A 19459-nucleotide genomic window follows, 5' to 3' on the forward strand; every position below is an offset into this window, starting at 1 on the left:
AGGCTCCCCACTGAGCAGGGAGCCCAACATGGGACCTCATCCCAGGAATCTGGGATCATGACCTGAGCTGAAGGCATACGCTCAGCAGAGCCACCCAGGGATCCCACATTCTGGAATTTAAAAAGTAAATCGCTTATTAGCTACTGTTGTCTTCCTTTCTTTAAAAAGACAATTTTTATTATGAAAAATTAAATACAGAGGAGTGTACGTGTGTGCTTTCAGTTTACAAAGCCAATGTTTTTTGTTTTTGTTTTTGTTTTTTAAGATTTTGTTTATTTTTTTGACTGAGAGAGACAGCAGGAGAGGAAACACAAGGAGGGGGAGTGGGAGAGGGAGACGTGGAGAGCGCGACACAAGGCCAGATCCCTCCTGGAATGGTGACCTGAGCCAAAGGCAGACACTCAACAACTGTGCCACCCAGGCGCCCCCGAGGAGCTAACGGAGCTAACGTTAAAATGCGCTTCCAGGGCGCCTGGGTGGCTCAGTGAAGCTGCTGCCTTCGGCTCAGGTCATGGTCTCAGGGTCCTGGGATCCAGCCCCGCATCGGGCTCTCTGCTCAGCGGGGAGCCTGCTTCCTCCTCTCTCTGCCTACTTGTGATCTGTCTGTCAAATAAATAAATAAAATCTTAAAAAAAAAAAAAAAAAAGCGTGCTTCTATGCCCTCACTACCTACCCTAGGAACTGGAACGTTTACCAACAGCCTCTGTCATCTGTCCCTCCACCCTCTTCCACTTAGAACCCCCGTCTGAATTGTGTTTCATGCTCTTTTGTTTTTCTCTTTCAGTATGTTTTAAAAGGTCATATTTATGCTTGTGTTAGGAGATATTATGATATCAGATTAACATTGTGTGCAAATAGCCAATAAGAGATAGGCCAGAAAGCTATTTAAATAAACTGCTTGATTGTACTCTTTTAGGCAGGAGAATAAACTGGTAACATCAAAGTGCTTCCAAAAAATTACAAAACAAAAGCCTTATTTCAGTTTCAAGGAAAAACAGCGGGGGTTGTTGAAAGGGCGAGGTTTTGACAAAGCAGGGCCCTACAGACCAGTAGTGATAACGACAAGGAGCTGCTTCCCTCCTTAAGTTTCAGGGTCCCAGTCTAGGCTTTGAAAGTGTGTATTCATTCATAATAATGCTGTTCCCGTGTATTTCTAATGATTTCATGGTATGAGAATTTGAATTTACTTGGCATAAGACCATTTGGCATGTTAATTAGGAGGCATTATTGACATTGCATTACTTCAGTGATTCAAAATACTGAAATAGATCCTGTCAGTGTTCCTGGGTGGCTCGTGAGTTAAGCGCCTGCCTTAGACTCAGGTCATGATGCGTGGACCTCTGCTCTGTGGGGGCCTGCATCTCCCTCTCCCTCTGCCTGCCACTGCCCCTGCTTGTACTCTTTCTTCACCCGCTCTGTCAAATAAATAATTAAAAAAAAAAAAAAGAAATAGATCATGTCAAAATATAGACTCTTGGCCAAACTATTCTTGAATTGGCTTTTTTTGTGTGTGATTGCAGTGGATGCTGTTTTGTTGTTTTGTTTTTTTCCTCAGCTGTTGTGGTTCTCCCTCTGAAATAGAAGAATATCCAAATGGTGGGTCTCATAGTTGATTACTGTAGAAATCACTCCTGGTGAGTTGATTTTACAAACTCTTTGATTCCTCATCAGATGATTTTTCAGGCTTTTTTCATTTGAATTAATCTCCCAGGAAAAGGGTTGTCTTTGGTCCGGTGTCTTGCCCTTTGAAGGCAAGTGTAGCTTAGCAGGATTCCTTCCCCCCAGGAAGAAAGTAAACTCAGCGCCTGTTACTGTTTTGAAATTTGCGTGTAAGTTAATATATAACTCAGAATCCAAGTTGCGGGACAGAAAAACGTTTAGACCTCCCTTAACCTTTTATTTTGTTTCGCTTCACTTCTGTGTTTTTATTCCTGAGGCAGTTGGTTTTTCCAGGATTCAAGAGGAGACTTTTCCCCATCTGAACTTTTGAATTAAAGCTTTAGTTCTCACAGCAATGTTTGCCACCAACCTAAATCTTCAGCCTAAACGAGCCCTATTGACTGTCTGGCTCAGGCTGGGACCCAGTCCGCAGTGGCGAGGAGTGACGGGTTTACAGCAGTAGTTTCCCTCAGCTCAGTGTGCTTTCCATTTGCATTTCTAGCCATTCTAGGTGACTCTCTTTCATGACTGTGAAGACAGGCCCTCTGAGTTCTGGAGTGATTTTACTGTGTATTTACAGCACTCCTGCGGACGGGGCTTGGGGAGAGTCTGCACAGAGCGCACCGTGCCCGGTTGTTTCAGAAACCGCTGAACTCGGGCCTTGCAGGAGCGGCGTGGGCTGCCTCGTGTCGGTGAAACCCGCCCTTCACCCAGGGCGCCAGCCTCGGCCCACCGGGAGCAGCACCTTTCTCGCTGGTCGCAGGCGGGGCAGAGCCCATGGCTGACCGCGGCTCTGCAAGCGTGGGGACCCACTGAAGGTCCTCCCCAGGAGGCCTGGGCAGAGTGCCCGGCTCGGCCTCCCCAGCGCCACCGGCTCTGCCCTGGCCTCTCCTGGCCCCGCAGCTTCCCGGGTTCCCTCCCATCTCTCTGCCCTTGGGGGCGCTCACAGGCTGAGAGGCCACAACATGACCAGGGCGGCTGCTGCAACTCTGCCCAAGGCCAGGCCGAGGGAGAAGCCTGGGCGGAACGGCCTGAGCAGTGGCCAGGAGTTCACGCTTGGGGGCTTCACGGGCCTGTGAGGGCTCCCGCCCGATGCTGGCTCACGCGGAGAACCGTGGAGTGTCTTGGGCAGAGCAGTGGTATGCTCCCATACGTATTTTACAAGATCTGCGCAGCCCCCCCGTGGACTGGCTGCCGCGAGCTGGGCGGAGGTGGGGCAGAGGCACCAGTTGGGGAAGCCGCCAGACACCCTGGCTGGAACCAGGACAGCGGCGCTGGGAGACGCAAGGACGGAGCACTTCGGAGAGATTCTTTTTTTTTTTTAAATTTTATTTATTTGACAAAGAGTGAAAGAGGGAACACAAGCAGGGGGAATGGGAGAGGGAGAAGCAGGCTTCCTGCGGAGCAGGGAGCCTGATGCGGGGCTCGATCCCAGGACCCTGAGATCATGACCTGAGATGAAGGGAGACGCCCAACCACGGAGCCACCCAGGCGCCCCTTGAGAGATGTTTCTAAGTAGACACAGCATGTTTGGTGACAGCATGGAGGTGAGTGTGAGAAAGTGCAGGGTCAGGAAGCCTCAGCCACTGGAAGGCTGGCCTCCCCGCTTGCTGAGCTGGAAGGGGCCGCAGAGCAGTGGGTTTGAGAGCGGGAGTCAGGAAGTCGGTCCGCACATAGGAAGTTTGAGATGCCAGTTAGAGCCAAGTGAGGCAGTTGATGGCATTGTGTGTGTGTGTATGTGTGTGTGTGTGTGTCCAGCATTTAGGGGATAATTACAGCCTTAAGACTAGATGAGGTCATCAAGAGAAGAGATAAGGGGTCAGCAGGAGGGTCTAGAACTCTCCGACTGCAGAGGTCAGGAGAACCAGAAAAGGAGCAGGCAGTGAGATACGAGAACCAGCAAGTGGCATTTCAGAAGTCAAACTGCGAAAGACCAGCTGTGCCAGTGGGAAGCCTTCAGCTGTGTGCCATGTGAGGACTGAGAACTGGCTGTCCATTTAGCCCCATGGAATCATCGGATTCTTTGACAAGAAGAGCGTCAGTGGGGGACTGAGAATAAAAGCCTGGGTTGGGTTTATTCAAGAGAATATGGGAGGAGAGGCCTTGGCACAGTAAATGTGGGCCATTCTTTGAAGATCTGTAAAATAGAAGAGAACAAAACAGCCATCACGGTGGGGAGATGCAGGTCAAGGTTTTTCCCATACAGCTGGGGTATAAGTATAGATGTGGGTGTATATGTGGCTGCTGGCAGTGACTCAGGAGAGTGAAACAGTCCAGAGAAAGAGGAAGAGTTGCTGACTGACATCCTTAGTTAGGCCAGAGAAGAGGTCCTGTGTAGAGGGGCCAGCCCTGGAGAGGAGCACAGAGGTTTCCTGTGGGGACTGGGCAAGTTCTCTGCTGCTTGCTTCTGCTTTCTCAGTGAAATAGGAAGCACAGTGTTCGGGGGGAGAGTCGAAGTTAGAGAGGAAGATGTGAAAGTGGCAAAGCAGATGCACTAGGGAAGTGGGGAAGGATTGCTGGGCAGCATGAAGAGCCCCCTTTTAAGTTAGTGGTCATGAGTTTCAGGTGAAACCAGCCTGTGGGATTGTGTCCTTTTCTCCGTCTGTGCTCCGCTGTCTCGGTGGAGATGAGGGGCCTGGGGGGAGTACAGGATTGGGTTGAATGCACAGAGGGGAGAGAGTCGGGATGGGTCCAGTCATATGCCCGGGAACCAGCCTGAGTAGGACAAAATGAAGACGTGCTGAGCAGGAGAGACCGTGAAGAGACTGGAGGGTGGATGGATTTTTAGGTTCAGCTGCAGCTGAAGGATCGGCCAAGTCAGGGTCTTGGGGGACGTGCCCTGGAAAGACAGGAGGTGGAGTCAGAGAGTAGAGAAGCATGAGATTGTGGAGGGTGTGTTCATATTAATAATAGGGTCTGGGGCCGTGGTTCTCAGCTATGGGTAGTTTGGCCCCGAGAAGCTGTTTCAGAGTCTGGGGACATTTTTTTATTGCCATGGCTGGAAGGGGAGAGGATGCCACTGACATCTAGTAGAGGTCAGGGTCAGTGCTAAACACCCTGTTCTGCAGGGACAGCCCCTGAGCAGGGAGCAGGGCAGCCCGGTTTTCAACAGGGCCTGGGGAAGGATGTGGGAATGAGCACATCCTTCTGTATAGAAGCTGGAATAGGCCTGAGGATAAGATCACAGGGAGAGAGAAGATAAACAAAGAGGCTGAGGCTTTGGAAGGTTCATTTTAAGACTAATGGGCTCTCCAAGAGCTGGGGCAAGGGTGGTGCTGCTGAAAAGGAGCGAGCCAGGGATGAGAGGGTGTTAACTAGGTCTGTATGGAGCCGTTTTATTTTATTTTATTGGAACTGCGGATTGGCCAGAGTTGGAATTCCGAATCCTGGCTGTAAGAGCTTCCTGTCCTAATCAGCCCAAGAGTGACCTTTTTTTTAAGTCACTTGTTCATTAACAAGTGATATCATTAAGTCTGTCTTAGATTGTCTAAAAGCCACTTGGGAATTTGGTTTTTCTTTATGGTCAAAATTCAGTGACTGTAAACTCGGACCCTTGGCCCAGTTCCATCTCTGAATAACCTCTCAGGTGTCAGATTTTGCACGCCAGCCTTGAGGGAGGGATCTGGCCGAAGAAAACCCTTGAGGAGACCTTTATTAATTGGCCTTATAGATTGGCTTCATTGCAGTGCTCACCACTGTGGAGAAAACCAGTCAAAATGACGCAGCGTAAGTAAGGGTTATAAACCAGTGCTGCTTCCTGGAATAACCTGGTCAGATGGCCTGGTCTTGTGCTTTGTCCTTCATTTTGAACTCAGATGCCTTGGCGTGCTTTTCTGCCTACCCACAATGGCAGGGAACGTCTTTTGTTGGCTTCTTGTTTGAAAGAAGGGCTTGTTTTGAGGTTTGGACCACAAATAATAATCCATTGTTCTCTGTAATAATAATCCACCCTCCTTAGCAGAAAAAGTCTGCTTGATGCAGTGTGGCTATCGGTTGATTTAAGAGAATAGCCGAAAGTGCCCATTGTGTCCTGAGAATAAACATTTGGAAGACGGTTGGGAGGACTGGGGGAGGACTTGCTCTCCACGGCCGAGAGTCCTGGTTAAGACTCAGGAAGAAAACGTCCCGCGCACGGTCGTCAGGCCTGGCTGGTAGACAGTGTCCTTCCCTGTTGTGCTCATCTGTTAGGTTGAAGAAGAATCGGGACACTGCGGGTACGGATTCTTCCCAAACTGTTACCTTAAAAAATATCTTTATTTGGAAGATGATCTTTTCTATGTTAGCTTTAATTGGTTTCATTTTTAGGCTAAATTACTTTCTTTGTAACCTTCATTTGATCCATGAACATGTCTTTTTTGAGTGAAGATTATTTTATTTTAGCAGCAATCCGTAAAATTCTTACAGTTGGCTCTGCTTACAGATTTGAAAAAAGGAGCTATTTTTATATTATAAGTGATAGACATTTTAATGACTATTTCTGGGCTTAGGCTAACTGCATGAACTCAGTGGGTGAAGTGAAAATGTGACCCAGCGTGTGCAGCTGGTTGTTCTATGGCTGCAGAAACGTAGCAGTAGATAACGGTTTCACTAAGGAAAGCAGATTGTGTTGTGCATATTTTCGCCTTAAATCCCTTAAAGGAAAAAAGGTCAGTTAAACAATAAACTTGGCTTTTTTTTTTTTAAGATTTTGTTTATTTATTTTTGCAGGAGAGGGAGAGAGAGCCCGTGTCCACAGTGGAGGAGGGCTGCAGGGAGGGGCAGAGGGAAAAGCAGGCTCTTCACGGCTGGCTCCGGCCTCCAGCCCAGCGGAAGGCGGACGCTTCACTTTCTGGGCCACACAGGGGGCCCTGGCTTTTTTTTTTTTTTTTTAAGATTTATTTGTTTATTATAGTGCAGGGAAGGGGAGGGGCAGAGGGAAAGACAAAAACAGCCTCAAGCAGAGTCCCCACCAATCGCCGGGTCCAGTGGGGGCTTGATCCCAAGAGTCCGAGACCCTGACCTGAGCTGAGCTCCAGTCCAGTGCTTAATGACTGAGCTACCCAGGTGTTCTTAATATGGCTCTAAATGAAGCGATACCGTACCCAGAATAGTTTGAATTACATTAAATATAGAAGATGAGAAAAGTTTAGTGTGATCATGGTTGAAATTTAACAGGTAGAACTGTTTAAAGAAGTGGAAAAAAACATGCCCTCAACATTATTAAAAATAGACCATCAGGGAAGCAACCAAGATGTCCTTCAGGAGGTGAATATCCATAAATATATCCATTATTCAGCAATAAAAAGAAATGCTATAAAATGACATGGAAGAAACTTAAATATTACTAAGTGATAGCAGCTAATTTGAAAAGGCTACATTTGGGGGCGCCTGGGTGGCTCAGTGGGTTAAAGCCTCTGCCTTCGGCTCAGGTCATGATCTCAGGGTCCTGGGATCGACTCAGAGGGGAGTCTGCTTTCCCCTCTCTGCCTGCTTGTGACCTCTGCCTGTCAAATAAATAAATAAAAATCCATAAAAATAAAAAAAAGGGTACATTTGCTGTATGATTCCAACCAACTTTGTCTCTGGCAAAGGCAAAGAAACAGTAGGAAAAAATGAGTGGTTGCCAGGGGCTTGGGGCTGGGAGGAGACAGTGACCAGGCGGGACACAGAGTTTAGGGCAGTAGAAGGGTTCTGTGTTTGACTGTCATAGTGGATACATTGTCAAAACCCATGAAATGGGTAGCATAGAGTGAGCCTTAATATAAAGGTGGGCTTTAGTTAACAATATTGACTCATCAGTGGTCCAGTGTACTACACTAACAAAAGATGTTACTAATAGGGAGACTTGGACGGGGGGAGGGAGTGAGGGAAGAGATGGGAATCCTCTGCTTCTTGCTCATCATTTCTGTAAGTCTGGTTAATTTTATTTATATATATATATATATATGCATATACATATATATATATAAGATTTATTTGACAGATCACAAGCAGGCAGAAAGGTAAGCCAGTGGGGAAGCAGGCTACCTGCTGAGCAGAGAGCCCAATGTGGGGCTCGATCCCAGGACCCCGAGATCATGACCTGAGCCAAAGGCAGAGGCTTCACCCACTGAGCCACCCAGGCGCCCCAAGTCTGGTTAATTTAAAAGAAAACATAGACATTAGGTATAGCTGAATAGTGAAAAACAGGAACAAAGTCCTGGGCGGTCAGCAGTTCACCCTGCTTGCGGGCAGTGCCTGGCAGTGGAACATTCTGCCAGACACGCGTAGTCCACGACGGCCGCAGATGTGCTGTAGACCTCGAGTAACTCTGCTTGTCTTTGCCATCTTCCCTCATAGGTCGGCACGGTGGTACGCACTAAGTCTGACTCAGCCTCTTTTTGGTCTTCTCTCTCCAGTGGCCACTGGCGTGCCAGCCTTGGAGGTGTATACGCCAAAGGAAATCTTCGTGGCAAATGGGACACAAGGGAAGCTGACTTGCAAGTTCAAGTCCGCGAACACCACAGGCACGTCGACCTCGGTCTCCTGGAGCTTCCAGCCAGAGGGGACCGACACCACTGTGTCGGTAGGAATGCTCACATCCTCCTGCCGAGCCTCCCTCCCCGCTTCTCCCCTGCTGTCCTGTCGTGAATGTACGTTCTCCGAAGGCCGGTTCGCTTCCCCAAGGGCTGTGCTGACAATCAGATTCCAGGGCCCTTCTCTTGCTTCAGACTCTCCGGGAAGAAATAATTCAGCGTCCTTGAAATGCAGTTCTTTCCTTGGCCTTGCGCAGGTGGCACTGCCCCCTCACCGGCCCCTGTTCTTCTCCGTCTCATCCCCTTATGGGATTCTCCTCCATGGAGCAGCTTCCGGTCGACTCTGCTGACCCATCCTGGTTGATCATCCCCATTTCAACTTTCATTTGCCCCATTTTTATTTGTATTTCTTTGAACTATTCCTGTTTTACACACACACACACACACACACACTCCTTTCTGATTTAAGTATGAGGGTTTTTATTTAGAGTCCATCTGCTTCCACGGCAGTCGTGGGCCTTCCTGTGCAGCAGGTCCTCAGTCGTGTGCTCTCGCTCTGGAATAATTGGGGGTAGGAATAGTCCGGGGGCGGGGGGACTTCAGACTAAGGTGAGTGGCCGAACAGAGATGAGCGCCAGAGAGCTGACAGGAAGGTTCATCTGTCAGCAGCTGAGTGCGGACCAAGCAGTGTGGTGATTCCACGTGGACGGACCGTCTGGTTCTTTTTTTAATGTACTTTTAAGACATATTATTTATTTATTTGAGAGAGAGCATGTAAGAGAGCACAAGCAGAGGGAGGGTCAGAGGCAGAGGGAGAAGCAGGCTCCCTGCTGAGCAGGGAGCCCAACGCGGGGCTCCATCCCAGGACCCGAGATCATGACCTGAGCTGAAGGCAGATGCTTAACCCACTGAGCCCTCCCGGCACTCCGGCCCCCCTGATTCGTGTCTGCAAGATGGGGACAAGCAGCCCTCCCCCTGGGGCTGCTGTGAGGGTCACAGAGGATTGTCACGTCAAGTGCTTGGGACCGTGTCTGACTCCTGAGGGGCTAAAGTGCACAGTTTGTCCTGTTTCTGTGGTTCCATCTGCACATGGACGTGCTCTAGCGGGTCTCCCTTTTCGGGGTGTCAGTACTCAGCAGGGACAGAGTGTGCTGCTTCTCTCTAAGATAAATTCTGCGTGATGATGGGTTACATCCCCGAGCACCCTCTGGAGGCTGTGCTCCTCGCACACCTGTCTCATCGCCTCCTCACCCTCGTGAGGAACATGTGTGTTTCCCACTGCAGACTTGGGGGGCATGGGAAACTGCTCAGAGGGTCGTGACCTACCCCATGTCACACCAAACAGGCGGGAATTGTTCAAACCCTCTTTTGTTGCCCTCTGGTTGCTCTGTTATTTCCACTATGTCTCCCTTCACTCAGAGGGAAACAATTTGTTTTTTTTTATTTGTTTGTTTGTTTCGTTTTTAAAGATTTTATTTATTCAACAGAGAGAGACCACAAGTAGGCAGAGAGGCAGGCAGAGAGGAGGAAGCAGGCTCCTCGCTGTGCAGAGAGCCCGATGTGGGGGTCGATCCCAGGACCCTGGGATCATGACCTGAGCGGAAGGCAGAGGCTTAACCCACTGAGCCACCCAGGCACCCCGAGGGAAACATTTGTTTATAATGTTTACTGTCTCTAGGCTTTAGGGATTGCTTCAAGCTGTGTCTCTCAGTCTTATTATTCATTATCCCCTTCCTACGGAGTGTCTTTGAAACATGCTTTCCTAATTTCTGTCCTCCTTCTATGAAATCTTGAGACCACAGATACACTGTTAAATCTGTTTTATATGTAAAAAAGAGTAGCTTTTTTTCTTATTGTTTTCTGTCCTCAGAACCAGTATTTGCCCCCCGTGGTGAGAGGTGCCACCCCTGTTGAGAACGCATGGTTTAGAAGCTCTGGAAGCTGCTATTTGGTCATCTGTGAAGTGGAGAGATCTTTTTTTTTTTTTTTTTTTTTTTTTAAACGGAGAGTCTTTGTGCAAAAAATGTACCCTTGATGCCTTTCCTGAAAGAATAGAGTGACTGCCTGTCCATTATCTCTAGATCATGAGCTCCTGAGGGTCTCCTTTGGGAGCCGGCGGTATGTAGAGATGACTGGAGCCCTGGGAGTAAACTTCAGCCTGAGTGGCTTCACTTCCCGACATGCGATGTCGGGAAAGCTGCATGTTCACTGTTGAATTAAGTCTCCAAAACAAGACCTGTTGCTCCAGGTTGGAATATATCACACCTGACTTCCAAATCCTTAAGTGGACCTATGTCTTCCGGGATTTTCATTAAAAAGGAAGCCGCCCTTGATGTTATGCCAGAGAAGGAAGGCAGGCTGAGGTCAAGTCCACGAGTGCAGATGTTAGATAACTTACTCCCTGGGTACAGCTGGGGGTGAATGTGCGTGAGTTTGCGTAGGAGTGAGTGAGGGCAGGAGTCATGCAGACGTCCGGGGGAAGCGGTCTGCGTCTTTATGGGAACACGGCCTCGCTGCAGAAGATGCTTCCCACAGACGCAAAATGGAGCACACATGAGTTTACTCAAATGAGTCCAAACCTGTGAGGGTTCCCCACCTGAAGTCTTCGGTAAGAGTGGGTGTGAGGGGCATTGTTCAGTCCACGTTCCTTCTCACCAGGAAGACACCCAGTGGTAATAACTTTCTCTCAAAAAGTCGGCTCCATTTATGCTCGAGACAGTCTTGTCAAGTGGCTTCAATCAAGCAAGTCTACAAGACTTACTGTGGAGAACATGCTGTGTTCATTAGCGTATTTAGCTGAGCAGTTTATACTTACACACCACCCTGATCACAGGCAATTCCTGAACGCTTAGCTGTTGATACAAGATCTTTTAACTCAAAAGCATCAGAATATGTTTAATAAGATGAGCTGGTTGCTTTGGTTTTTATAGGTTTCCCCTGCGAGTAAGGAGAAAGAGCTGCTTGGATCGAAGCCCAGGATCAGGAGAGATCCCCGGCCCCTAGACCATACCTAGCTTCCAAGGTGCTGGGCTTAACAAGGCTTCTTTGAGAAATGAGTTCCTTTGCTAAAAAGCAGGTGTGAGGAAAGTTAGCTGAAGGCTGATGTTTGAAGAGAAGTGAGGACATCGGCGTATCTGGGCTTCCTCTCACACACCCGTAACATTTCCCTGGGAAACCAGTACGTAAGAGGGAGAAGCTCGTCAGATTAACTAACTGCTCTGTGATATTAAGGCTTTACCTGCTTCAGGGCTTTCTAGAACTAAGTGGTAAACTTTGTGAATTCAGACTGAAACCTTTGGATTCACAGTCTCTGTCATGGTGTGGTCACTGGCTCTGAAGGGTCAGATGGTCCTGACTTTGACTTTGGGTCCACCCCCTGTTGTCACTGTGACCCTGAACAGATGGCTTCTTTGAGTCTCCTTTTCCTTATGTTTGAAGAATGGGCAGTAATCACTCCACCAGTGACATATTGAGAAGATTTGAGATGATATACGAGTTTATGGCTTCAGCTGAAATAGTGTCAATCCCTGTGCTTTCTAAACGCTGGTCTGGCTTCTGTCCCATAGCTCAGTTGTCATATGGAGTTGTATGCCTTTCTCTATGAAGTCTTTGCCCATTACGGCGTGTCGGGTGCCTGCCTGTGAGGAGAGCTCATGTGTCTTTTTTCTCTGGTTGCAGTTTTTCCACTACTCCCAAGGGCAAGTGTATCCTGGGAATTATCCACCATTTAAGGACAGGACCAGCTGGGCTGGAGACCTGGACAAGAAGGACGCGTCCATCAACATAGAAAATATGCAGTTTATCCACAACGGCACCTATATTTGTGACGTCAAAAACCCTCCTGACATTGTTGCCCAGCCGGGACACATTAGGCTCTATGTCGTAGAGAAAGGTACTTCCCTGAGTGTTTTGGCAGTGGTAACACAGTCCCCTTTGTCTCAGGTTCAGTTGAAGAGCAGGAGTGACATTTCCGAGTATGTTTGTCTGCAGTTAGGTGCCCTGCCCCTATGTACCTCTGGATGCGAGGTCGGGGAGCCCCTGCTTCTCCAGCTGCTTGAGCCGGGTTCCCCATCTGTATCCTTGGAGCCCACTGACCCAAATTCAGGAATGTCCTTCTTCAGTATTAATTGGAAGAAAGACCGAACTCACAGTGGGTGGAAGGGGTGGGCCGTGGGGAAGAAGGTGAGTACAGCTTCCATGTCCTTCGAGGGAGAGTTTCCACATTTGCAAAAGCAGGACAGTGTTTGCCTTCCCTTTCTTGGAAAAGAAGCAGGAAATGCAGGTTCTGCATTTGGTGTCTCCTTTGAGACAAAGTCTGCTTTGTTGGAGAGCAAATTGCGGTAAATTCGCAGCCCTGGAATTTCTCTGGCTTTAGAGCATCGGGAGGGAGGTGTGTGTGGCAGACGTGCCTCACCCGTGCCTCCTTCACCCGTGAGCGTGTGCACGTCGTCAGTCAGACGCCAGGAGCTCATAATGCGGACACTAAAGAGGCCGTGGAAGCCCCTAAAGCACTCACTTAGTGATTTAATAAAACCCTGCTTCTTCTCTTGGTAGCAAAGTACCTTAAAACGATTTTGTTCTTTCTCTCCAGAGGTCTTGCCCGTGTTTCCGGTTTGGGTGGTGGTGGGGATAGTTGCTGCTGTGGTCCTGGGTCTCACTCTGCTCGTCAGCACGACCCTGGCTGTTCTCTACAGAAGGAGAAACTCTAAACGGGATTATATGGGGTAAGAAAATCTGCTTTGGGGGCGGGGGTAGGGTGGGGGAGAGGTTGGGGGAAGGAAAGGAATTTAAAAAACGTGAATGTTTTTGGAGAAAGAATGGTGAAGTATTAGCTACTGTTTGCTTTCACATCGGAGTGGGGGAGTGTGTCCCTGTGTCCCGCAGGGGCCAGCGGAGCGCAGAGGCCTGTGGGTGAGCACGGGCTGTGCCTCCGCCCCGCTCCAGAAGGCCCGTCCTGGGTTCGGTGATCAGCACGGCTGTCGGCAGCCCCCTGACCACAGTTAGGACTGCGAGGCCACGCACGTTCCTTTCCCGCTCTGAGTGTGGTTTGAGTCTCTGGTAGTGGTCTCATGAGGCTCTCCTTTGCAGTTAGGTGAAGATGAAACGCTAGTCTCAGAGCACGGCGCTGACGGCTGCAGCGCTGTGACGGGAGGGCTTTCCCGCTCTTCCTGCTTGGTGAGCAGTTTTACTGCTTTGATCATTCTCAAATGCACGGCTGGACTCTTCTAAACCCGGCTAGTAAGAGCTGAACAGCAGAGTGTACGAGCAATAAAGAGAAGTAGATTGTCTTTTTGTTTATGGCTTCGGAAAGAGAGTACCTCGTAGCAGAGGGTACGTGTCTAACTGAAGGACCTTCTCCCTGGCTCCAGCTGGACAGGCAGCCCACGCACGCTAGGTATGACTCCCAGGGTAAGACCAAGCGGAGGCCAGGTTCAGGCTGCAGCACGAGCCGGGCCTCCTGTGCACGGGCTTGCCGGCAGCAGCCTGAATCGGGGATTGTGCTCCGAGAGGATGGCGTGCGCCGGACCCCCGTGCTGCTGGACGGTGGGAACCCGGCTCCGCTGCTCTGGTCTTTAGTAGTGCCGTGTTCTAACAAGTTTGAGTGTTCAAATTCAGATCTTGTTTGCTTGGAATGCTCTGTCCTGCTCACTCTGTCTTCCCCTTTGCATGGTGAGTGCTTTACGAAGACCTGTGACTAGAGGGCTGGTTTTCAGCGGGAGACTCACGCCGGGTGGTGACTCACCTGGGTCTGTAGCTCTTGCTTTGGGGCTCAGAAGGGGGCAGAACTGTGCCTAGAATCCTGCATGGCACCGTGAATGCTGCTTTTCTTCTTACTGTGGTTTTTTCCCTCCCCTGCTCTTTCTGCCGTGGTGTGCCGGGATCAGATCCTGCTTATCTGCCACTTCTTAAGAAAAGCTGACGTAGACGACACCCTGGGACTGTGGCAGGGCTGGGGTCCTCTTCCACCCCCACTAGACACATGGTAACTAATCACACTGCCGTTGCTGTTAACATCGACGTGAGTGTGTGTTCCGTCCCTCGCCCTTGTCGACAGCTAACCCGCTAGCTCTGAGCTAACCCGGCAGTTACTGCGGTTTGTCCACGGATACGTCCTGTGTTTGCATGGGCCCCTTGTTGAGTGTACCATCCCCGGGACCTGGGCTGTCAGGGTTCCTAGAGGGTTTGTGCATCGGAGTATGTATGTTCTTCGTGTGGAGCGGCGGTGCGTGTGTGGTTGCGTGTGTGTGTCCGTGTTCTTTCATATGTGAATTGTGGTGTTGGTGATTGAGACCCTCTTTGTGTCAGATCCCCGGACCATTTTGGTTTGGGGTCAGAGCTCAGAGCTTCCTGTTTCGGAGAAGAGCGCCATTCCTGTTCCCTCTGGGTCTTAGTAACCACACTTGAACGTGACCCCCCACCCCACCCCCAGTCCTGAGAGTTGCTTTAAAAAATGCATCATAAAGGACTTACGCTCCGACAAGTACCACTAGGGAATCCCTAATGAGTTTCCTCCTGCAGTTACTCTGCCTTTATTTATGAGATAATGCTCGTTCTGAAAGACCCCCAGAGGCCTGACCAAGTTCAGCCGGTGTCATGCGACATCCCAGTTTCTTAGTGTTCGTGACCTCCTGGGTTCTCTGGTTGGGCTGCAGCCTTCGTGGGGAAACTGAGTCTGGGGAACTATGGGGCGGAAGGAAGGAGGCGCGCCTGGGTGCGGGTCTGGTGACTTCTGGAGCACTCAGCAGAGACCTGCCTTGGGCCACTGGCCGGAAGGCTGGGCTTGCTCGCCGAGGTGGATGACAACAGAGGGAAGACACAGAGCAGCGGAAGCATACGTGACCCTGAGAGCCAGAGCCCCCTCAGCAGGTAGCATGATTGCAATGTGGGGCCAAGAGGTTGCGCCACGCTGGTTTCTGTGCACACACAGTGGGTTCATCAACTTGAGAGAAGTAGTGTCAGGGACGAGAAACAGCCTTGAGTCTGTGACCATTTTGACCCTCATCGTTCTGTTGTGTTGTGTGTTATCTGCTGCTTCATCTTGTCATCACTTGCCTGTCTATATATTTTTTTCCATTTATTTTATTTTCTTTTTTTTTTTACATTTGTTCTCCAAACTGCCAACTCACCAGCTGCAGTACGTCAGAGAGCGCGTCCCCACTTAAGGAGGCGCCACGGAAGTCGCCCTCCGATGCAGAGGGTCTGGTAAAGAGCCTGCCTTCCGGATCCCACCAGGTAATGGCTAGTTGCAGCTCTGACCCCCCGCTCTGCGTCCTGGCACTTTCCTGGTGCCGGAAACAGTACTGAGCCCTGCGGCAGGAAAAAGAGCCACCCGGGAAGGGGGAAGCAAGAGCTGGCTGAGGAGGGCCACGGGAACGCGTGGAGAAGGATCCGGCCCGCAAAGGGTTCCACCGTTTAGATTGTACTAGTCATGCCGCTCCTCTCGGCCCGATGAAATTAGGGGATGGCCTTGTCAGATGTAATTCCTTAACTGCTTAAGGAAACAAGTCCAGTGAACTAAATTATGCTTGAGGCACCTGCAAGACAAGGAATTAGCAGGAAAAAGTGATATTCTTGGTATTGAAAATAAAACGGGAACCATTATTTTGTATGAGTTCTCTAGAAGAATCTGAAAGTAAAGATGTGTGTGAGTAACCGGTAAGCTCGATGAACAGGGCACGGCGTGGAGGTGGACTTCGTATGGAAAGCACAGAGGAGAAGTAACTGTGATTTGGAGCTCAGCATGGGATCTAGCGTCGTGCTTGATAATGTGTTCCGGCTGTGTTGTTGGGACTCTAACTGCGGCACGGCAGAATTCCAGAGCTTAGGACCAATTCTGTCCTTCTGGGATAGAAAGCATTCTAAGGAATTTGGCCAATTCCAGTTTTTCCCTGAGGTGTTTTGGAGCTCCAGTGGATTTAAAGGGAACTGAAGGACAGAATGACAGTGTTCTGTGGAGGGTGATATACTCATGCTCTTTTTTCTTTTCTTTTTTTTTTTTAATTAATTTTTTTTAATAAACATATAATGTATTTTTATCCCCGGGGTACAGATCTGTGAATCGCCAGGTTTACACACTTCACAGCACTCATGTTTCTTTTTTTAAGATTTTTTTTACTTCTTTATTTAACAGAGAGAGAGATCACAAGTAGGCAGAGAGGCAGGCAGAGGGGGTGGGGGGGAAGCTCCCTGCTGTGCAGAGAGCCTTAAGGGGGCTCGATCCCATGACCCTGAGACCATGACCTGAGCCGAAGGCAGAGGCTTAACCCACTGAGCCACCCAGGTGCCCCACCATGCTCTTATTCCACAGCTTTTACTGAGGCACTGTGATGGTCACTCCCTAAAAGCACACACCCGGCAGTTCACAGAACTGGGCCTAAAACTCAGGTTCTGGCACATTCTCTGTCATATCATAGCATCAGGGCTCATGACTAATTCCTAGTCTGTCTCTTTCAGAGAACATACTATGTCTCAGATACCTCAGCTCACAAATTTGGGTTGCAAATGGGAATAGGGTTATGAATAAAGGCTTGAGAGTTAGGCATAACATCTGAAGAAGGCTTCGAAACTTTTTCTTCTGCTTTAAGTGCTGTGGGCATTGCTTACCTGTTCAAAACAAACAAGGAGATAAAAACCAGAATGGTGTTTGGACATTGGAAAATGAAACAACGCAGTGTGGTACTCTGATCCCTGAGAGAAAGGACACAAAGAAGAGGAGCCCTGTGACACTCTGAGCTTACTGCCTTGAGGCAGTTCCCAGACGGCAGTGCTGGGAGGGGAGGCAAACCGGAATTCAGTTGTCTCGGTGAGTTGAGGAGCAGAAGTCAGTATTTGGGGAGGCCAAGGTTTCTAGGATTTATGAAGCAAAGTACCAGAGAAGAAGAAACCACAGAGAAAAAGAGATGTGCAGTGGTGGGACTCCCTTGAGTTATGTTCCTAAAGGCCAGAATGCAGAGACGTGGTGTTACACAGAGCTTTGGTTGCAGTCCTCACAATTGGTCATGCCTTAGTAGTAGAGCTAGTGCAGCACCAGCATATGGACACCGTGAGCCCACCATAACAAAGCTTCAAAGGAGGCCTTTGAAGAATCAGACTAAAGTAAAAGTATTTTAGCTGCATGCAAGAACAAAAATCTGACACTCTTTACAAGAATACAACAAAATGCAGCACCCAGCAATGCAAAGTTTACGATGTCTAGCACCAATCAAAAATTACCACACATACAGAGAAGCAGGAAGATAATAACATAACCAGGAGAAAAGCCAATCAATAGAAACAAAACGAGAAATGACAGACAATGGACATAGAACCAGGACATTTAAACAAGCATGAAAATCTTAGAAATAACTTTAATGATGTAAAGGAAACCTTGACATAACGAGACACATAAAAAAGACCAAAACAGGGCAGGGGGTGGGGCGTGAACAGCAGCAGCAGCATTGGATGGCATAACCCAAAGAAGAAAAGATCAGAAAGCTCGAAGACAGCAATAGAAACTACCCACAATGAAGCACGAATGAACCTCTAGGGTTCACTAGAGGAGATGGGCCACATCTGACCAGAGTCAGAAAAGGGAAGGAAAGAGAAGAGAATAAGGAAAAAAATGACATAATAGCCGAATGCTTTCCATTCTTTTAACTATTTTTTCTGAGTAAGAGGAGCCCTGTGACACTCTGCGCTTACTGCCCTGAGGCAGTTCCCAGACGGAACTTCATGTTTCTAAACAACGTTATTATACTACTACTTTTAGATTCTTCAGTTTTAGATATTATCTACTGACCCCCTACTATGGAAAATGAAAATATACATTTCTTTTTCTCCCAGTCTTTTTCCCTCACACACATTCTGTGCACATACATGCACACGGGCCTCTTCCCGATGTGGTTATGTCACTGTATTTAGGGACATTTCAGAGTCGAGTGAACCTTTTTTCCCACCATTGTACCACATATATTTGCTTCCTTTTATAATTTTTTATTTTTCATGGAGTCAATATTTGCCTTTTTATTTGCAGTTTTCCAAGTACGCATCTATGTATGTATGTATGTATGTATTTCAAAAATTTTACTTATTTGAGAGAGGGGCAGAAGGAGAGGGAGAAGCAGGCTCCCCGCTGAGCAGGGAGCCCAACTCAGGGCTCATTCCCAGGCCCCTGAGATCATGACCTGAGCCGGAGGCAGACACTTGACTGACTGAGCCACGCAGGTGCCCCTTTAATAATTTTCAAAAGCTTTTTCTTACTCTCGCTATAATAACCTGTACTTGTTTTCATGAATGCATTTTCTTCTCTCTGCACATACCATTTTTTCATATATTTTATGTGATTTTTATTTTTTTTTTATTTTTATTTTTTTTAAATAGAGCTTTTTATTTTATTTATTTATTTATTTATTTTTAAAGATTTTAATTATTTATTTGACAGAGAGAGATCATAAGTAGGCAGAGAGGCAGGCAGAGAGAGAGAGAGAGGGAAGCAGGCTCCCTGCCGAGCAGAGAGCCCGATGCGGGACTCGATCCCAGGACCCTGAGATCACGACCTGAGCCGAAGGCAGCGGCTTAACCCACTGAGCCACCCAGGCGCCCTATTTTATGTGATTTTTTAAAAATGTTTTCTTCTGTCACTTGATTTTGCTGTTTCTTTTCAGTTACTTTTTTCTCATCGTTTCTTTGATGTTAGAAGCTTTACTCAAACGCTTAGTGACCCCTGGTTACCCATTGATAGTGAAGGTGCTCAGATCTGACCCGAAGCTGCTTGTGTAGGGACAGAGCTTCCTGGGTCACGGGCTTCCCTGTTGATATGAGGTGCTGTTGTCTTCCACCGGGGGACCTCTGAACCTGCTGCTGGGAGTCTCTTCTTGGGTTCATCACTTTCTCCAGAAGGAAGTCCCTGCTGGGAGTGGAGCAGAGGAAGGAGACACGAGGGCTCCTTGCTCTGTAGGCAGACTTGCCCACACTGTTTGGAGGGCCAACACCTCCCCCTCCCATGCCTGCTGCCCCTGAGTCAGAGGCTGCCTCCCTTCCTGCGAGTCAGCCCCCAGGGTTCTGCCCAGGCCGAAGTTGGTGAGAAATAACCCAACCACAGTGTCGACCAGTAGGGGCATTTTTCAGCATCTGCAAGGTAAGAGCAGACTAGCTTTGGGAGCAGAATTGGAGCATTCCCCACAGTTGATTCCTGGGAGGTTCCCTTTGTGCCCAGGGCAAAGCCCTGAAGGCCTCTTCTGTCCCCATCAACTGCACATCAGGGTTTCTGTTCGGTGGCGTGCACCTGAGTACCCTTTGTCTGACTCACTTATTTTTACCAAGTCATA

General features: G+C 48.7%; 1 protein-coding gene across 3 annotated transcripts in view; it reads left to right on the plus strand.

The window, feature by feature from the left end:
* MPZL1 (myelin protein zero like 1) overlaps window positions 1-19459 on the plus strand; it is a 53547-nt gene that overhangs the window by 26742 nt on the left and 7346 nt on the right. For 2 of the 3 annotated variants that reach the window (XM_059412368.1, XM_059412369.1), the window contains exons 2-5: window positions 8037-8203; window positions 11832-12045; window positions 12745-12877; window positions 15284-15386. In XM_059412368.1, the coding sequence (XP_059268351.1) occupies window positions 8037-8203; window positions 11832-12045; window positions 12745-12877; window positions 15284-15386 (617 nt within the window). Of the gene's footprint in view, window positions 1-8036; window positions 8204-11831; window positions 12046-12744; window positions 12878-14038; window positions 14137-15283; window positions 15387-19459 lie in introns of those variants that run through there. The other variant, XR_009406541.1, reaches the window with a different exon arrangement.

The sequence above is a fragment of the Mustela nigripes genome, chromosome 10 (genome assembly GCF_022355385.1).
Source record: "Mustela nigripes isolate SB6536 chromosome 10, MUSNIG.SB6536, whole genome shotgun sequence".
NCBI classification, from domain to species: domain Eukaryota; kingdom Metazoa; phylum Chordata; class Mammalia; order Carnivora; family Mustelidae; genus Mustela; species Mustela nigripes.